Source organism: Erinaceus europaeus, chromosome 1, assembly GCF_950295315.1.
Source record: "Erinaceus europaeus chromosome 1, mEriEur2.1, whole genome shotgun sequence".
NCBI lineage: Eukaryota > Metazoa > Chordata > Mammalia > Eulipotyphla > Erinaceidae > Erinaceus > Erinaceus europaeus.
Genome location: NC_080162.1, coordinates 89826363 through 89847590, shown reverse-complemented (window position 1 = coordinate 89847590; position 21228 = coordinate 89826363). Strand labels below are relative to the sequence as shown.

Here is a 21228-nt window from a genome sequence, read left to right as displayed (position 1 = left end):
AAACAACGTGATTATTGCAATAACTATTTGTTGTCTTCTTAAACCCTAAGACAATAGGAACCTCCTGCTTTGTCTATAGAACCTATGTTTCTTCCAATCCTGGAACCTCTGGGGTGGGGCTCACTTCCCTGCATGCTTCTCTCAAGTCATACCAAATGATATTGCATGTGTCAAATCCAACCTAATCAATGCAACGAGTATCATCTCAGCACACTTCGCCTCAGACTGTGTATAGAGACGTCAGGTATGGAGTGCCAACCCTTCACCCTCATCACTTGGGTGAGACCTTTAATTTCATGGTATTCTCTAATTCTATTCCAGGAGGTTCACTTCCTAATAAAGTGCCAAAATGTAGACTATTGTTAAAATTTGTTGGCTCTTGCCAGCTGGCTTGCTTCAAGGCGGGTAACAGAGACGCGGAGACAACAGCTGGGCAGGGAAGCTGTATTTCTTTATTCAGGAACAACGATTTATAAACTAAGACAAACTAATCACCAAACAGAACTCCGCTGTCTCTTTGCGGCAGCACAAGCACTCCCTCTTACTCTTGAACTCAGGAACTCTCCAACTCTAGAACTCTCCGAACTCAGGAACCCAGGAACTCTCTCTCTCTGGCACTCTCTCTTACTCTGAAACCCTGAAACTCTCGAACTCAGGAACTCTCTCTCCCTTACTCTCGAACTCAGGAACTCAGGAACTCTGTCACTCGGGAACTCTCAGACTCAGGAACCCTCTCCCGGGGTTCCTCTGGGGCGGGGCCAAGCGGGCCCACGAAATTAGCAGGCCTGATCCAATTCTCTTGGCGGGGGGAGGGCTAGGACAAACCAATGTAAAGCATACGACAGTAGACATAGACCAGGTCCCATGATATAGAGCATATGTTCACATGTATCCATAAATTAAAAATCCAAAATATATACCTAAGAGCAAAAACACACAGTAGTCTGTAGTGAGTCAGTATCAAGTTCATAATGAAATAGTGTCCACTTAGACTTAGATACTCTCCTCACCTACTTCCTATTACAGTTCTCTCACTCACTCCAAAGCTAACCTTAGCAAAGCAAGGACTGCAAAAGCTGAATAAGGGCCAGAGATTGGCAGGCTTTAATGATGACTCTTTAGTCACTATCAGGCCATTCCACCAGCTGGGGCCCTAATCGGGGAGTCCAGATATTCCCAAACAGACTTGATGGGCCTAGAACTCGAGTAAGTCCCTCTCTCCATTGTTACCAGTCATTTCTATCAGGAACAACAAAATAGAGCCCTTTGTGGGCCCCCATAGGACCTTGACCCCAACTTCTATCAACAATGGTAGAGAATGTTCCATCCTCCCAAGGCAAGTTGGACAACATACTCTATGCTACATCTGAGAAAGATGGGTCAATATTGAGGTAGCCTGGAATGTTCCTCCTCATGACCACAGAATGTGAGCTCAATCTAGAGGTATGCAGAGGTAACACAGGCTCCTAAGATAATTATGGGCCCCAGATCACATCAAATTGATGGGGGTTACAGTCAACAATATTTATACCCCTTTCCCATATTAGGGAGCTACTCTCTTCCCTGATCTAGCTTTCTGCTCCTTTTTTCGACCATGACATCATCTCCCCTGACAATAACTTGGATCCATGGGCATATCAGATTTCAGGCTCAGGGGCAAAAAGAAAAAGGGGGAAAAAACTAGTGTAGCCACAGACCCTTTGTAATTTAACTAAAATATGCCTACTAGCTATCTACAAAATGGAGGACCCCTCAACTCTTTATCTGCTCTATTCCAGCCTTTAGGTCCATGATTGTTCAACAATTTGTTTGGCTTTGTATGTTAACTCTCTTTTCAGCCACCAGGTTCCAGATGCTAGCGTGATGCCACCAGACTTCCCTGGACAGACAACTCCACGAATATGTCCTGGAGCTCCGCTTCCCAATAGCTCTTCCCCACTAGGGAAAAAGAGAGACAGGCTGGGTGTATGGATCGACCTGTCAATGCCCATGTTCAGCAGGGAAGCAATTACAGAAGCCAGACCTTCCATCTCTGTATTCCACAAGGACCTTGGGTCCATACTCCTAGAGGGTTAAAGAATAGAAAGCTATCAGGGGAGGGGATGGGATATGGAATTCTGGTGGTGGGAATTGTGTGAAGTTGTACCCCTCTTATCCTACGGTTTTGTCAATTTCCTTTTTATAAATAAAAATTTAAAAATACAGTACTTTAAATATCTCTCATAACTATTGTTTGCTTTTTATGATTGAGAAGACAAACTCGTGGCAGTTTGTAAAAAAAAGATTGCTCCCTCATTCCTACCCCTTAGACACCAATCTATCCAATCACCCATCCTTCCTCCCTTCCTCTCAGTAATATTCTCCATGCAAGGAGATCAGTCCTACAGTCTGTCTTTCTAAAATGTCCTAGAAACCCCTGAATTATTAATATCAAAGTCACTTCCTTCAAATTTTGTCTCCCATCCATGAAATTACTAGAATTACCTTGCCTTCAAATTCAGAGAAGTTGACAATATTATTATAATCCAAGTGTTTTCATTAATAATTCCACCTCAGATGTTAAAAATTGCATCTACATAATATTCAGCATTAGTCTATAACTCTGAGTCCTCACTAAAAAAAAAAAAAAAAGAGTGTGCACTCTACTGGGTGACCTCACACTTTTTCTTTATTTCTTCTGGGTCTTCAGATAATTTTCCAACAACATTTTCAGCAGAAAAGCATAACTCAGGAACAATATTTGCCTGACCCCTATACACACTTCTATTCATTGCAGTACCATTTTCAGTAGACAAAATACAGTAAACGCCTACATGTCCAATGACAGATGAAAGCATAAAGATATGGTATATATGCACAATGGAAAACTACTCAGTTATTATGATAAGATCATGCCTCGTGCTAACACATGGGATAGGGCCAGAAGGGTTCTTGTGAAGTGAAATAAATCATAAATAGAAGGTAAAATACACATTTTATTCATTTGTAGGATATAAAGAAACAAAGCAAGAGATTAGGTGAAAGTAAATAACAAATCCTGAAATTCTGACACAGAACTGAAGTTACTAAAGGGAAAGGTAAGAGAGAGAGAAAGAGAGAGAAAGAGAATGAATGAAACATCCAGTAGACTGTGAAGGAGATATAGGAGCCTTGGTGCTGGGTAAAGAAGGCAAACTGAAAAGAGGTGAAATTGTACACTGAAAACATACTAGCCAGCATTACCTCAATTTGCCCTGATCCAGCTTTCTGGTCAGATTCCCAACTCTGACACCATCTCCACAGACAATAGCTTTAGCCCACCTGCATGTTAGCTGTTGGGCTAATTTTTGATTTTAAAAAAAAAAATTAGGGCCAGGTGGTGGTGCACCTGGTTGAGCACACATGTTAGAATGTGCAAGGACCCAGGTTCAAGCCCCCGGTCCCCACCTGCAGGGGGAAAGCTTTTCGAGTGGTGAAGCAGAGCTGTAGGTGTCTCTCTGTCTCTCTCCCTATCACTCCCTTTCCTCTCAATTTCTGTTTCTATCCAGTAAATAAAGATAATAAAAAAAATTTAAGTTAGTAAAGTTATGGGCACCCTAGAATAGACCTTAGATAGACTTTCTAGCTTCTTCCAACATGAAGACCCCAAATTTCATCTGCTTCATATTCTTGCTTATAGGTTCCTGATTATTAAACATTCTGCTCTGCTTCATATCTTAATACTTTTCAGCCACCAAGTTGCAGTTGCTACCCTGACGCCAACTTGACTTCCCTGGGCAGATGACCTCACCAATGTGTCCTGGAACCCTACCTCCTCAGAGACCTGCCCCATTAGGGAAAGACAGAAACAGCCTGGAGTGTGGTTCAACCTGCCAATGCCCATGTCCAGCAGTGAAGCAATTACAGAAGCCAGAACTCCTACCTTCTGCACTTTGTAATGAATTTTGGTCCATACTCCCAGAGGGACAAAGAATAGGGAAGCTTCCAATGGAGAGGAGGGGATATGGAACTCTGGTGGTGGTAATTGTGTGGAATTGTACCCCTCTTAACTCACAATTTTGTCAATCATTATTAAATCAATAATAAAAGCATTAATAATAACAACAACAATAAAATAATGCAAGCCTGGAGGAAGTGGGAGGGATGGTAGTCATACATTCTGTCACTCGGACTTCTGCACAGCTCATCACTGTGTGCTTTTCTTTTGCCTAGAAGCTCTGGGGACACCAGACAAGGACAGAACTAAAACTCAAGGAAGGGAAGCTGAGAGTAAAGCCACACTGCCACCTACCGCTGAAAGTGAACCTTGCACACACAACTCCCCACTCCCATCCAGACAGAACCTGTGTTCATTCACCTGGAGCCAGGAAGGAAGGGGTGGATGGAGAAGCCCTTGTTTCTTACCTGACCATTGGGCTGAGGCAAGGACACACAGACGACAAAGATATGGCAAATTCAGCACCAAGTTATATTTGTTTGTTTGTTTGTTTTATTGTTTGGTTGTTTGTTTGTTTTTACCAGAGCACTGATCAGCTCTGGCTTATGGTGGTGCAGGGAATTGAACCTGGAAATTTGGAACTTTACGCATGGGAATCTCTTTGCATAACTATTATGCTATCTACCCCCATTCAGCACCAAGTTTTCTGTCTCCTGCCATTCACACTCAGTGTAGCCTTAGCTCTCATATCCCACTGGATATAAAGGTTGTTCTAGGGGTCAGATCACTGCCATGGCCAACTTACATGAATGATCTTTCACTTTACACTATGGTGGTCCCTGAAGGCTATTCCATGGAGCCTAGATGAATACCATGTAGGGAGGTGTATGTTCACACAATTATGAAACTGCCTAATGACATATTTCTCTGAATTGATTCCCTTAGTTAGGTGAAGCATGTTTACACTTCCTTCTCTTCCTCTCTAACCCCCCACTTTTCGAAGGCTAAAACCATGTCCTGAGCTAATGTGAGAAGTCACTGCCAGGAGACAAGTCTGGGACTCTGATGAGATGGCCTACGTTCAAATCTGGGTCTATAAAAGACTGATAGTAACATTCTTGATGGAAGTGACCAGGGATGGTGAAGTGAAGAAATCTATTAGAGGTCTAGGCCCATAGTATCTATGTGGGAATCCAAGGATTCCCCTGACTAGAGCCCCAGATGATGGGGTGGCTTGGTAGTGACCAAAAAGGCTGTCGTTAAAATGTGCCAGTCTATTGCCCTTATCCAGCTTTTGTAGTCCTTCGTCTGACAAGGTTAGAGTTAAAGTGATTGAGAGAAGTGAACAAGGGGGGGGGGCGGTTCTAGGCCTAAGTAGTAAGTATTTGATTAAGAACTTTATATTGATGTTTCTGAAAGAGTACTTGCTGGACTTATTGAGTCTAAATCTACTTACAACAGACTACTGAGCACTTTTACTTTGAGGTATATATTTTCCAAACTTATGTGCACATGTACCCTGTCCCTTGGGTCCTGGTCTATATCTAAGGACTGTGATTTTGTTAGGAAGAGCAGCATTTGAAATGGAATGAGGAAGTCCCATGTGTAAGGAAAGATCTCACCAGATTATTGGAGCTGGAGAGTTGGCATCTCAGGCTTGCATATCTGGATACAGTCTGAAGTGAAATGTGGCATGGTGACAATGGTTGCACTGATTAAGCTGAGGTCAGCAGAGGCAGTAGCTCAGGGGAGAAGATCAAGAGGAGAGGCATGAAAATGTACAAGCAAAGTCCCAGAGGTTCCAGGACTGGGAGAAATATGGGTGTTTTTTTTTAAATACTTATTTATTCCCTTTTGTTGCCCTTGTTGTTTTATTGTTGTAGTTATTATTGTCGTTGTTATTGATATCATCATTGTTGAATAGGACAGAAATGGAGAGAAGAGGGGAAGACAGAGAGAAGGAGAAAAAGACACCTGCAGACCTGCTTCACCACTTGTGAAGTGATTCCCCTGCAGGTGGGGAGCCGGGGCTCGAACCAGGATCCTTATGCTGGTCCTTGTGCTTTGCCACCTGCACTTAATCTGCTGCACTACTGCCCGACTCTCTGAAATATGGTTTTTTAAAGAGAGTGAAGAAGGTTCCTTGCTGTAGAGCAGCAATGGTAGGGACTGCCCCAGGTGGCTGGGTCAAGCTACTCTGCCACTCAAAGAAGACTGGCCCTGAAATGAGTGCAACCTAGAATGTTCCTAGCTGTGACCATGGACTGCAAGCTTAGACTGACAGGGACTCAGACGTTACACAGACTCCTGTATAATGTCTAAATACGAATAGACATGGGCCCTAGGTCAGATCATTGGGGTAAACAGTTAATAGTATTTATATACTTTCCTCATATTTGGGAGCTACTCTCTGCCCTAACCCAGCTTTCTATTCCTATTCTCAATTCTGACACCATCTTCCCAAACAATACTTTTAGTCCACCTGCATGTTAGCTATCAAGCTCAGGTAAAAATTACTTAACTCATGGGCCCCCTTGGAATATACCTAAAATAGACTTCTTAGCTTCTTCCCAGATGAAGATCCCTAGTTTCATTTGCTCTATTCCTACCACTGGATATTATTATTGAGCAATTTGCTTCATATGTTACCGCCATTCAGCCACCAAGTTGCAGATGCTACCATGACACCACCCTGACCTCCTCAGGGCAGAAAACCTCATCAGTGTGTCCTGGAACCACACCCCTCCAGAGCCCTATGGAAAAGATAGAAACAGGCTGGGGCATGAATCCACCTGTCAATGTCCATGTCCAGCAGAGAAGCAATTACAAAAATCAGACCTTCCACCTTCTGCACCCCAAAAAAGAATTTTGGTCCATACTCCCAGAGAGATAAAGAATAGGGAAGCTTCCAAGGGAAGGGATGGAACACGGAACTCTGGTGGTGGAACTATGTGGAATTGTAACCCTGTTTTCTTACAATCTTGTTAATCATTATTAAATCACTAATAAAAAATTATTTTAAAAAATACTGATAGTAACCTAAATAGGCTCAGCAGAAGTGTGCTTGAATAGATTTTATACAACTCAACAATGGAGGACTATCCAAAAATAATAAGAAGAAAGACATGAGTGAGGCAGTAGCACACTGGTAGAGCACACATGTTGCTGTATGTGAAGACCCAGGTTCAAGTCCCCAATCCAACTATGGACCTGCAGGTTCCTGAGCAGTAGAACAGTGCTGCAGGTATCTCTCCTCTCTGTCTCTCTCTCTTTCTCTCTTCTCTCACCCTCACCTCTATCAAATAAAAAAGAAAAATGGCTGCTTTTTTTTTTACTGAAAGGAAGTAGGGAAAGAGAGGAATATGTGAGGGAGAGGAAAATATAGGAAGAAGAGAAATGAGTGTAAAGACAGAAATAGTATTGAGTTAAAAGGATCATGGGAGGAAAGAACTGAGACAATGGAGGGACAAAAAAAGTAAAGGATATATGAGGACAGAATGGAAGTGGAAGAAAGAAGAGATACAGGGATGGAAGAAAGAGAGGGAAGTATATCTCTGAAAGAATGCAACGGAGCTAATGACATTGACTGCCTCCACAGGAAACACTGCAGGTGGAAGGAGAGAGTCAAAGATGAAAAGTGTTTTTCATTATACATGCTTTTTCACCTGATAAATTTTGATCCATGTAACTATATATTTTTTCAAATAAACATTTGAATTAAAACAACATAGGACACTGGCTTTGCCCCTTTCCTTCTGTGGCCACAGAAATTTTGTGGAGCCCTGGGTTTACTGTGCTGGTTAATCATCAGCTATGCAGAGAGTGGTCCACAGACCCAGGAGACCTGCAAGCAAGTCTCCCAGCCCTGATCCAGCACACAGGGGGAGCCACTGCTCTTACCAGAGCCCCCACAGTGAAGCAGACTGAGTAGAGGGGCCCATCAGGAATCTGAGCCCCAGCTGTCCTCCTCCACCACCTTAGGATAACATTTCCCAACTACATAGGACATGACGCCTGAATCAATGCTCACTGCTTCTCAGCAGAAGTTTCCAGCCTCCCTGCCTGGAAGATCAGACCCCCTGCCACCACCAGCCCACCTGCACTTTGGAGTGAAAAGGACAGTATGACAGGAATGGAGGCCACAGCCCCACCAGTGCTGGAAGGGGTCAGTTTATTGTTTTAAAAAGGAAGAAGCCGTAGTCAGGAGGGCCAGGCTGAGGGGAGGGCACTGAGCTGGAGCCAGATGGGATCAGGAAGGAACCTGGATGACCCCATGCTGTGGCCTGTCACGGCTGGAGCTGGAGAGAGAAAATCAAACAGAGTGTCAGTGACAGTGGACACTGCATGGACAAGAACACCTGGAACTGAAATCTTCAACAAAAGGTCCCCTGCCCCCAGACACACACACACACACACACACACACACACACACACACACACAATGGGGGGGCTGTCCACACATCTCTGCAGTCCCTAGAATCACCTCTCCTGCTCCACACTAGGTATACCATGATTCCAGCTGAACACTGTGACCTTCCTTCAGGGTCAAGTTCATCCATCCCCCTAAGAATCCCTCTAGCAGCACTAGAAAAGTCACCATAGGATAATGGTGACTTTGAAAAATAATAATAATAAGATCAAAGAGATCTTATTTGTCCCATTTTATAACTGAAATAATCATAATGCAGGTGCAAGAGATGACCAGTTAATGTCAGAGCTGAAGTGTATAGCCAATTCTTTGTGACCTGAATGCCAACCATGCTGCTGGCACTCTCTGGAAGTGTGAAACACTGAACACTCATGATCAGAGCTCTGGGCCCTCCAGAGATGGGGGTTCTCCCACAAACAATGAGGAGCACACTGCTTGAAATGGGGTCCATGTAAACTCAGATACATCCTCCCCACTCTCTGGGCTCCAGTCTGTGAAAAACCAGGTTCTGTCTGCGACCTGCCAGTCCACAGGCTGAGCTTTCAAAGGCAACAGAAGGTCAACAATGAGGTTGCAGAGAATTAGCCTGGCCTGTTGCTGCTGCCTGAAACAGCCTTCTCACTGCACCTCCCGGACTGCTGGGCAAAGTGCTCAGGGTCGCCCTCCAGGAAGCCTTCACCACCCCCTAGCTGCTGACTCTTCTCCAGCTTCCTGAGCACCCCTCTCCCTCCTGGGCAGTGCTGACTGCAGGCACTGGGAATGTCAGTCCATCCACCTACCCACTTTGACATGAGGCATCAGTGCTGTAGAAAGACAGCAGCACCTCTATGCCCAATGGACCACCTAAGTGAAAAACCATGCTTCCTGTGACAGTGAAGATTAACTCCTTGCCTCCCTGACCATGCAAAGCACCTCCTACTCCCCACCCCTCTCCCTGGGCACAGCTGTCCTCCACATCTGACAGCTCAAGTGCTTGTTAAGGGAACAGGAGGAAATCTTTGTTTCACAACCCAATTCATGAGCAAATATCACATATCACAGTCGGGCCTCTAAAGTGATCTTCCTACTGCCCTCAATCTCCAATCTATTCTCACAGAAGTCAAGTAATATTTATTTATTTATTTATTTATTTGGTAGGACAGAGAGAAATTGAGAGAGAGGAGATAGAGAGGGAGAGCACTGCTTCACGACTCAGGAAGCTTTCTCCTTGCAGGTGGGGACTAGAAGCTTGAACCCTGGTCCTTGTGCATAATAATGTGTACACTCAACTGGGTGTGCCACCATTTGGCCCCAGCTGTTTTTAATGCAGTACTGGGAACCAAATGCAGGGTCTCACACATTTGTTCTGCCACTGAGGTACCACCTCAGCCCACTTTGCTTGTTGATTGTTTGTTTGTCTGTTTGTCTATTTGTTCTGTTTTGTCAGTCTCAGGCCTTGCACATGCTGGACTTCTCCACTCTCAAGATTTTTAATTCAGACAGAGAGAAGGAGGGACACCACAGCAGCTCCCACATGACAGCAAGCTCAAACCTAATGAGCTATTTCTCAGGATCCCCCAATGCTTGGTTTTATGTTTTTATGGGAAGAAGGAGTGTGGCAGGCACCAAAGCACTGTTCCACCTCAAATGGAGCAATGCTTGTCTCTGTCCTCAGTTCTTTTTTTGTGGTGTCAGATATAGAAACCAAGGCTTCCTACCAGGAAGACATATAGTTTGCCCCCTAAGCAACTGTCCCAGTGCCCAGAGAAATCTTTTTCAAGTCCAGGTCAGACACTGGGATCCCACCTCACACCTGTGAGACTGGCTCACAGTGACCAAACAGGAAATAGCAAGTGTTGTCGAGATTATGGAGAACAGTTGATGAGAATGCACTCTGGTGTAGCAGCTGTGGAAAACTGGAGAATCCTTAAACAAATGAAAGTGTAAATAACTTATGATATAATACCATTCCTAAGCTTTTATCCAAAAGCCTGAAAACACTAATTTAAGAGGATATATGCACCTCTATGCTCATAGCTACTCTATACAAAAGTCAAAATATGGAGGCAACACAAATACCCATTAACAGGAAACTGGATAAAGTAGTTCTGGGGTAGAGAGATAGATAAATAGATGTAATTTTTCCCCAAAAGGAACACTACTATGCAATCAGAAAAAGATGAAATTGTGCCATTTGGAACAAAATGGATAGAACTGGAAGTGGGCATGCCAAATGAAATAAGTAAAGAGGTAAATGTTTGGACAAAAATAAATGGACAAAGGCATGAAAAGGAGCATGCTTGCCCAGGTCCTCCTCAGCCTTCTGTTGTTCAGTCATCTCTGAGCAACAGTACGCATCCCCAGTCTCACCACCCACACCTCCCACCTACCTCAGGAGACAGGAAGGGTGCAGGTCACCTTCCCACATCCATTGCGGCAGCATTTCATTTCCGCAGGACACTGACTGTCCACCTGGCACTGGTCTACGCAGACGCCAAGTATGGGGATGCCCCCATCAACCTGGGGGCAGGAGCCCTTCTTTTCTGGGGAGAAACAGAAGGAAGGGAGGTCAGGGATAAGGACTCAAGGAAATGAACACTCACAACATGACCTCCCACCCTGCATCACATCTCCAGAGCTGACTGCCTGTGCTCATCTCAGAAGCCTAAGAAGATCCCCTAAAAGTCCCTCCTCCTGCTCTTCTGTCACTGGCTTTGGACTCAGAGGGCCTTAGTTGGCCTTTTCCTAAATTTGTGGCCCGCAGGCAGAAACCTCCTAGAGCCTAAGTTTTATAAATAACCATCAACAGATGGCTGGCTAAAGAAGTTATGGGAGGGGCCGGGTGGTGGTGCAACTAGTTAACTAGAACACATGTTACAGTGCACAAGGACCTGGGTTCAAGTCCCCAGTCCCCACTTGCAGGGGGAAAGCTTTGCGAGTGGTGAAGCAGGTCTGCAGGTATCTCTCTGTCTCTCTTCCTCTCTATCTCCCCTTCTCCTCTCAATTGCTGGCTGTCTCTATCCAATAAATAAATTAAGATAATAAAAAAAATTTTTTTAAAGAAAAAGCTATGGGATATATACTTTATGAAATACTACTCTGAATCAAAAAAGATGACATTGTGTCCTTTGGGACAGAATGGCTAGAACTGGAGGTGATTATGCTTAGCAAAATAGAAGTGAAAAACAACTACTGGATGGTTTCATTTTTTATGTGGAATCTCAAGGACTGAAATACATGAACTTGCAAAAAAAAAAAAGTATAGAAAAAACGAACTATCTTTAAGACTTTGAGTAGCGCAGCAGGTTAAGCGCACGTGGCACAAAGCACAAGGACTGGCATAAGGATCCGGGTTCAAGCCCCTGGCTCCCCAACTGCAAGTGAGTCGCTTCACAAGCAGTGAGGCAGGTTTGCAGGTATCTTTCTCTCCCCTTCTCGGTCTTCCTCTCCTCTCTCCATTTCTCTCTGTCCTATTCAATAATGACGACATCAGTAACAACAACAATAATAATTATAACAATAAAACAATAAGGGCAACAAAAGTAAATAAATAAATATTTTTTAAAAAAAAGACTTTGAGTGAACTATGGTGATTATAATTGAAGCACAGAACTTTAGTGGTGACTGTGGTGTGAAACTATACCCTAGAATCTTACATTCTTGGAAGACACTATTAATCACAAATTTAAAAATGGCTTGAGAGCTGGGGAGAAAGCATAATGGTTATGCAAAAGATTTTCATGTCTGAGGCTCTAAGGTCCCAGATTCAATCCACACCACCACCATAAGCCAGTCCTGAGAAGTGCTCTGGTTTCTCTGTCTCTTTATCCCCCTCTTTCGTTAACATATAAATAAATAAGGGGCCAGGCAGTGGTGCACCTGGTTGAGCATGCACATTACAGTGTGCAGGGACCCAGGTTCAATCCCCTGGTCCACACCTTTATGAGTGTTGAAGCAGTGATGCAGATGCATCTGTCTCTCGATGTCTAATAAATAATAAAAGCAAATAAATAAATAAAATATTTTTAAAGAATGTTTTTTTAAAAAGTGCCTTGGGAGCAGGGTGGTGATGCACCTGGTTGACTGCACATGTTACAATGAACAAGGACAGGGTTTCAAGCCACTGATCCCACCTGCAAGGGGAAAGGTTTGTAAGCGGTGAAGCAGTGCTACCGGTGTCTCTCTGTTTCTCTCTTTCTTTTTTTAATATATATTTTTTAATATTTATTTATTTATTCCTTTTTGTTGCCCTTATTGTTTTATTGTTGTAGTTGTTGTTGTTGTCGTTGTTGTTGGATAGGACAGAGAGAAATGGAGAGAAGAAGGGAGGATAGAGAGGGGGAGAGAAAGACAGACTCCTGCAGACCTGCTTCACCACCTGTGAAACGACTCCCCTGCAGGTGGGGAGCCAGGGGCTCGAACCGTGATCCTTACTCCGGTCCTTGTGCTTTGCGCCATGTGTGCTTAACCCTCTGCGTTACCGCCCAACTCCCTGTTTCTATCTTTCTATCCACTTCCCTTGCAATTTCTCTGTCTCTATCAAATAAATAATAAATAAAATATATTAAAATAGATAAATAATAGCTTGGAAAAAAAACATTTTCCATCCTCTTGCCACAATGCACAGTAGTGTGAAATAAGTGAAGGTCACGTGCACATATACCTTCTCCCAAATAGATCAAATCACATTTGGTGGCAGTGATAAGACTCACATTGCTAAACCTTGTCGATAATTTACTTTGCTCCTTCTACATGCCGGGCATTATTCTAAGTGCTCAGTGTCTATTAACTTACGTGATCCTTACAGTAATCTTAGAGGGGGAGAGACACTCTAAATAGTTTTTCCTTTTTAAAAAAGATTTGTTTTTATTTATTAATGAGCAAGATAGGAGGAGATAGAAAGGAAGAACCAGGGAGTCAGGCTGTAGCACAGTGGGTTAAGTGCACGTGGCGCAAAGCACAAGGACCGGCCTAAGGATCCCGGTTCCAGCCCCGGCTCCCCACCTGCAGGGAAGTCACTTCACAGCGGTAAAGCAGGTCTGCAGGTGTCTGTCTTCCTCTCCCCCTCTCTGTCTCCCCTCCTCTCTCCATTTCTCTCTGTCCTATCCAACAACGACAACAACAATAATAAATACAACAATAAAACAACAAGGGCAACAAAAGGGAATAAACAAATAAATATAAAAAGAAAAAAAATTAAAAAGAAAAGAAAGGAAGAACCAGACATCACTCTGGCACATGTGCTGCCAGGGATTGAATTTGGGACCTCATGCCTGAGGATTCTGTGCCTCATCACTAGGGCACCTACTGACCACATCTGAATAGTTTTTCTTACTACATATGAGGAAATTAAGGCACCCGGAGGAGAAGTTCATACAGAGTAGGACTGGAAGCCCAGGAAATCAGCCTCATAAATTGTACAATGCAGAGCACACTTGAGGAGCTACATACCCACAACCTCTCCATGTCTATCGACTGACAGCTAAAACTGACAAGATGTGCTTTTTGTCCAAACCCATTTTCTCTTCTACTCCTCACATCAGCTACCTCCTTTGTAAGGGTTATTTCTAACTCAGTTGCTATCACAGATGAAGACGAAAAAAAAAAAAGGCATCACCACACACTACTGATCAAAAGCAAAACAAGAGAACTACTGCAGTACCCAGTAGAAGGAATGGGGACACAGAGCTTTGGTAGTGGGGACGGTGTGGAATTATATCCCTATTATTCCACAGTTTTATAAATCAGTATTAAATCAGTAATAAAAAATGAAAAGAAAAAAAAGTAAACCAGTCTTGAGCTCAACCTGAACCCATATACACAGGATATCAATCTATTTCCTGGATCTAGGGACAGTGGTCCAGTTTCCTTCCCAGAAGCCCCCGGGTTTGATATAAAACAATCACAGAACTGGGTGCTTAGCTGCAGAGGAGAGAGGCTATCCAGTCTGGACTTTCTAGCACAAAGAAATTCATTCTCATGGCCCAGGAGGTGGCCACAGTGAATAAAGCCATAGACTCTTAAGCAGGAAGTTCAAACTCCAGCATTGCACACACAAGAGTGGCGCTTTGGTGTGTGCTCTCTCTCTCTCTCCTTTATTCTCTTTCATTAATAAATAAATATCAAACAGAAAGAAATTCAATCCTTTGAACAAGATAGGAGGGTGGAGGAGATAAAATAATGATTATACAAACAAACCGTCATGCCTGAGGCTCCAAAAGGTCCCAGATCCAATCCCTTATGCCACCACCATAAACCAGAGCTGAGTGGTGCTCTGGTAAAAAAAAAAAAAAAAAAAAAGGCAATATCTTTCTATTCAAGGTTGTCCTGTGACAAATCACTCCTCCAGCCCTGCCTATTTTGTTCCAGAAAAGAAGCCCCCAGGCCCAGAGCTGTCCCAAGGGGCAGTCCTCCACCACTTCCCACCTTCCTGCTCCAAAGTGTCTGGGGTCTAAACATAAAGTCTCAGATGCCTGCTGGCATCTTTGGAGAAATAACAAGAAGGAAAAGCTCACAGGCTACTCTCTGATATAGATCACAGTCACAGTATCACAAGTTGTGACCCTGTTTCCAGATCTCCCTTTTTCTCTCTGAGGGAGAATAATGAGAAGCTGGGGTTCCAAGCTGCTTAGCTGGCATCCTGTTATAGTCCAGCCACAGTTGAGTACTCACATGTTCCTTCTATAGAGCTTCCAAGCGCTCGCTGCCCCCTCCCTCCCATGTAGTCCTTGGAGAAGGAAAGATTGTTCAATAGAGTAGGAAGGTGGAAAGCTCTTAATGGAAGAAGCCCTGACTTCTCAAATCACTTGGCAAAGGGCAAGAGCTCCCCTTCCTGCTTGGCCACAGGGTGGCAGTGCGACCCTACTTCCACTAAATCTGCGAAGCTTCCTTCTGCCTGGGCCCCGGGGGAGGGAACCCTAGAAGGTAGAGCTACCGGCCTTGGCACCCAGAGTCCCTGCCAGCCTGGGTGTCCCCAGACTCTTCGCACTGGGTAGAAAACTGCAAACCCAGGTCCCAACCTCCAGGAGCAGCGTTCTCGGTGTCGTGTGGAAGCCCAGAGACTCAGCCCAAGTGGGGTGGGGTGGGGTGCCGCCCTCAGGCGCTGCGCCTCCACAAAGCTTTTGTCTCAAAGCTTTGCGGGAGGGGCAATGCGGAGAGACTCAGCCCAAGTGGGGTGGGGTGGGGTGCCGCCCTCAGGCGCTGCGCCTCCACAAAGCTTTTGTCTCAAAGCTTTGCGGGAGGGGCAATGCGGATCTGCTTCCATCCACCTCAACTTTGCAAGGGTCCCAGGAGCAACCCCTTCCCAGATCTGGGGCCTCCGCCCCACCCTACACCCGGCCCCCAGTTACCATTGGGCATGTGACACACGGTGGCGCAGCCAGCTTGGCAGCACTTGAGGTTGTCCTTGCACTCTCCATCCGAACCGCATTCCTGCGTGCAGTTCTGCGCTGCCTGGAGCTCAGGGCACACGCCAGGCTTCTCTGCTCCTTGGCCTGGGAGGGGGTGTTAAGTAGCAGTCAAGCCCACCGCCCTCCCCCCAGTCTCCGAGGATGCCCACCTGCTCCAGGGGCCACAGGTGCCAGTTTCTAAGGACTCCTCAGTCACTGACTAGAAAGGGCCCCTGTTTTGTTTCCCTAAATTATGCCTGACACCCTTTAGAAGCATTTCCAACCAGAGGTCCCTGACACCTGAGGGGCTCCCACCCCCCCACTCACTCATAGCTGCCTGGATCTCGAAGTTTCTGGTGTCTAAGCAGACAGGGAGGAGAGAGACAGAGAGAGACACTCCACTTCACACAATGTCTTTACCCGAATTTTTAGTCTCCAATGACCTCTCCCATGTTGAAGTCTAGGCTTCAGGAGTCACCTCAGGGAGCCACAGAGATATCCCCAACTTTAATCTTCTGAGTTTCTCCACTTGGGTCCCAGGAACCCCTCCTTCCCAGGCTCCCAGAAGGACTAGGTTTCTGCCTGGCTCTGTTCTGAACTCCTGGCTCTGCTCCTGGGGCACGGGGCCCCTCCCCGCCCACTCACCTGTGACTTGGGGGAGGCCCAGCAGCAGCAGGCCCAAGAGGAGGGCGGCAGCCAACGGGCACCAGCGGCAGGCAGGCATGGTGCTGTGCCTGGGCGGGGTGCAGGTGTGAGCTGCTGGCAGCTGAGATGGGGGGATTAATCTGCAGCCTGGGGGCGTGGGGTAGGGGCGGGCCCAGCCTGCATGGGTGGGGTGGAGTGCTCTAGGGTGCTGCAGGCTAGCTGCCACTCAAACCATTTCACAATCCACAGGCATCAGGTGTCACTCTTGACCCCAGTGGGAACCAGGAACCAAAGCAGCTTCCAGGCCAGGCCAGTGGCTCAACCAGCTGCAGCCGGACCCTTGTCCACTCCTCCTCTCACCGCCTTCCTGGGGCCCAAGGGCAGCACAGCAAGAAGGGAGAACAAGGTGTGGCACTCTAAGTCTCCTTGCAAGCAGCTGGGTCTGCTGCAAAGCCCAGGCTCTGAGCAGGGACAGGGGAAGAGGAGGGGAGGACAAGGAGGGAGTGGGGGGGACATGCCAGGGAGGCTACAGTCTGGGGATTGACTGGCCCTCGAGGGCCAGTCAGATCAGAATACAGAACCTTTCTAGGGATTAGATGGGTGTCAAGTGCAGTGCTGCTGAGAACATAGTGGGGATGACAAAGAAAGCAATTTTTAGTCATTAGTCTGTGATGCCACTTGACACATGAAACTGAGACCCATGAAAGTGAAGTACCAATTAAAGTCTTGGGGAGGGTTAAGTTTTTTGTTTCTGTTCTTTTTAATATTTAATTATTTATTTATTCCCTTTTGTTGTCTTTGTTGTTTTATTGTTGTAGTTATTATTGTTGTTGTTATTGATGTCGTCATTGTTGGATAGGACAGAGAGAAATGGAGAGAGGAGGGGAAGACAGAGGAGAGAAAGACACCTGCAGATCTGCTTCACCGCTTGTGAATCAACCCCCCTGCAGGTGGGGACCTGGGGGCTCAAACCAGGATCCTTACATTGGCCCTTGCACTTTGTGCCAAGTGCACTTGACCTGCTGCACTACCACTTGACTCCCTATTTGTTTTGCCATTAACATTATCATTTGGTCTGAGTGTCTGCAAGATAACTCCACCAATCCTAGTGACCCCCCCTTTTTCTTTGATAAAGGATGAAAAACAGAGATCAAAGGGAGGAAGAGAGAAAGCAAGACCCTAGCATTCAGCACTGGTGATGTTTACCTTTACAGGTCTGTGGATGGGGTTTGAATGCTGGTCTACCCTCATGTGTGCTCTATTGGGTATGCCACCAACCTGGCCCCACAGGGAAAACATCTAATGAATCAGAACAACTGTTTCTTCTTCTGTCAGTCCTATGCCACTTCTTAGTTCAGAATATGAATCACCATTTATGTCACTGTCTTTAGAATGATTTCTTTTCTTTCTTTTGTCCTTTTTGTTGTTGCTGTTGTTACTTACAAAAGAGAAGGGGAGAGAAAAAGAGAGAGAGAAAGAAAGAAAGAAGGAAAGAAAGAAAGGAAGGAAGGAAGGAAGGAAGGAAGGAAGGAGAACAGCAGCAACACTTTGCAGTACTGGGGATCAAATTTGAACTTCATGCTTGCAAGTTCATTTGTCCAGCTGCTGCACCACCTCTGGGTTCAATTTAGAACCCTAACTTATCTATGTACATTCCTTGCACATTCATAATTACACCTGCTCATTCTCCTAATAATTTGTCTGGTGTTAACCATTTGATTGTTTCACCATCCTCAGAAGCACCCAGGAAGGTGGGGAGAAAGTTTTCCCTTCTCCTCCCCACACTTGGCAGCCATGAGACTATTTAACTGGCTGCACATTGCTCACTCCTAAACAGCTACTACAAAGAGAGATCCTGGGACCTCTGACCACAACCAACAAAAGGATCCTTTACCAGGCTGACCTCCTGGATCTCTAGCTGCAGGGCCTGGTAGAAGTATGAGGATGACTTCTTTTTTTTTTTTAATTCTAAAATAAAGATTAGTAGAAAATAAGAGCAGGACTAATAAATAAGAGTTCAGCAATTCTAAGCTCGATGCTTTTCCTCGCAAAAAAAAAAAAAAAAAAAGGTCTTATTTATGTTCTTCATGTCATTTGTCCTAGCACATTTAAAACAGCCAACTGGTTTTTTTTTTGTTTTTTTTTTTGAGTAAATTTTTGGGAGTGAACATTTCTACATCTGGTGAGTCTTGTGTCCTCTACATTCTCTCAGGATGCCTCTTGCTTCCATGGTTAAACTATACAAAAGCTGAATGAATTGCGTTGATGTTGGAATAAGTGTAACAGTGGAGATTCGGGTTGCCAATGGCAGTCAGCAGTTCCTTTGAATTAGAAGTATTTTTATATTTGGGGAAAAAAATAGAGAACTTTCGTGGTAATTATATGAATAGTTGGTACCTATCATATTGGTACCTATAAAATTGAAAACAAAACACTAAAAAGTATCTTGGCTACTCTTAAGGAATTCCTTAGTAAGATAAGAGAAATCAGATTATTTGGCAATTGGGTTAACTTTTAAATATCCCTTTGTTAGGATTTGATGTATCATAGACATCACCACCATAATTTATGTCTTTTGACATTATTTGTATATAGCTGTGCCACCTGGTTGCTTCTGTTCTCCCTGGTCTAAGCTTTTATTTTTTTATTATTTTTATTTTTTATTCCCTTTTGTTGCCTTTGTTTCTTATTGTTGTAGTTATTTTTGTTGTTGTTATTGATGTCGTTATTAGGACAGAGAGAAATTGAAAGAGGAGGGGAAGACAGAGAGGGGGAGAGAAAGATAGACACCTGCAGACCTGCTTCACCACCTGTGAAGTGACTCCCCTGCAGGTGGGGGGCTTGAACCGGGATCCTTAAGCCGGTCCTTATGCTTGGCGCCACATGCCCTTAACCTGCTGCACTACCGCCGACTCCCTGGTCTAAGCTTTTAAGAGTCAACACATCAAAGCCTCAGCCTGTGATCTGTGTATTAAAAAGTTTGAGACATTCAATCAATTTTTCCTCTCTCATAACTAATTAGTGATTTATATGACTACAAATTAATAGGAGTGTACATAAACACCATTACCACCACCAAAATACTATGTCCCATCCCATCTCCCCCCTCCCTCACCTACCCCCACCCCGTGAAGCCAAACATCCACCTCAACCCAGGGTTGTTACTTTGGCACCCTACTCCAACACACAGAGCTCTTCTGATAGGTATCCCAAAGGTACTGTTGACATATGTTCAGTCTACATAATATGTTTAGACTTAGCAGTAAAAGACACAAGTAAATCGGTGATATTGTACAAACACTTCTATTGTTTTCAGAGCAGCACTTTGTTGCATATGTGATGACTGATGTGTATGATTTATCAGTCTTTCTTTTAGTTAGAAAAAATAAATTCAAGTGACAACACCTGCAGGGGGAAAGCTTTACAAGTGTTGAAGCAGTATTGCGAGTGTCTCTGTCTCTCTTCCTCTCTATCTCCCACTTCCCTCTCAGCTTCTGACTGTGTCTATCCAATAAGTAAATAAAGCTAAAAATAAAAACTTTTTTAAATAACAAAAAAAAAGAGAAGTCAGATTTAAAATTAAAAACCATAGCGGGGGTATATAGCATAATAGTTATGCAAAGAGTCTCATGCCTGAAGCTCCAAAATCCCAGTTTCAATCCCCTGCACCACCATAAGCCAGAGCTGAGTGGTGCTCCAGTAATAAATAAAAGCACTAGTCTCTTGAGCATGATTTCCTGAATTCAGTCCCCAGCAGCATGTGTACCAGATTGGTGTCTAGTTATTTCTTTCTCCTCCTAACTTTCTCATTAACAAACAAAATCTTTAAAAATAAAGTTAAATTAAATAAAATTAAAAATCACATCTAGTAGCTGAGGAAGACTCAACTGATAGAACATCGAACTTTTGTGTCTGGGGTTCCCCTTCAACCCCCAATACTGCACAGACCACTGTAATACTCAGATTTGTCTCTCTCTTTCTGTCTCATGCAAATTTCTTTCTCCTATACATAATAAAAAAGCCACATCTAACATAAACCCCCTTCTTAAGTGTCTACCAAGTTGGAGCCGAATGGTAGCACACATGTCTGCCAAGTTAATGGCCCCATAACTGCCCCAGAGAGGTCCCTCCCAGAGTTGGCATGACTGAGAATTTTATTTTTTTTAATATTTATTTTCCCTTTTGTTGCCCTTGTTGTTTAACATTGTTGTGGTTATTATTGTTGTTATTGATGCCGTCATTGTTGGATAGGACAGACAGAAATGGAGAGAGGAGGGGAAGACAGAGGGGGAGAGAAAGATAGACACCTGCAGACCTGCTTCACTGCCTGTGAAGCGACTCCCCCTGCAGGTGGGGAGCTGGGGGCTCGAACCAGGGATCCTTAAGCCGGTCCTTACGCTTTGCACCACGTGCGCTTAACCCACTGTGCCACCACCCGACTCCCAATTGAAGAATTTTTCTAGTAAGCCATTTCCCTGGAACAGCCAAGAGGGAACTATTAAAAAATAATAATAATAAGCAACAGTACAGAAAATTGGTTGTTGAAGCTGTTTGCAAACATTTAGCACCATGAGATAAGACATTGTTCCCAGGGTGGTCCAGATGTGGCACAGTAGATAAAGCACTGTACTCTCAAGCTGAGGTCCTGAGTTCAATCCCCAGCAGCACATGTACCAGAGTGATGTCTGGTTCTTTCTCTTTCTCCTATCTTTCCCATAAATAATAAATAAAATCTTTAAAAAAGAAAGAAAGGGAGAAAGAAAGAAAGAAATTTTTCCCAGGTGTCAACCACAGTCTCTAAATCATTATTCCCCCCCAAATAAAACAATTTTAAAATAATAATTTTTTAAATAATGAGGGCTGGGGGACAG

The 21228-nt window shown here is 44.4% G+C and overlaps 1 protein-coding gene and 1 long non-coding RNA gene across 2 annotated transcripts in view; both read right to left on the bottom strand.

Moving 5' to 3' along the window:
- The window catches only part of LOC132538203 (uncharacterized), a 481696-nt gene that overhangs the window by 332002 nt on the left and 128466 nt on the right, over positions 1 to 21228 (bottom strand). The gene's annotated exons all lie outside the window — the stretch shown is intronic.
- Positions 8050 to 16607, bottom strand: WFDC2 (WAP four-disulfide core domain 2). The gene is made up of 4 exons (XM_007530891.3): positions 16358 to 16607; positions 15674 to 15817; positions 10715 to 10867; positions 8050 to 8214 (listed from the first exon to the last, which is right to left on the bottom strand). The coding sequence occupies exons 1-3, from the start codon at positions 16434 to 16436 to the stop codon at positions 10716 to 10718; spliced, it is 375 nt and encodes a 124-aa protein (XP_007530953.1). The 5' UTR covers positions 16437 to 16607; the 3' UTR covers positions 8050 to 8214; position 10715.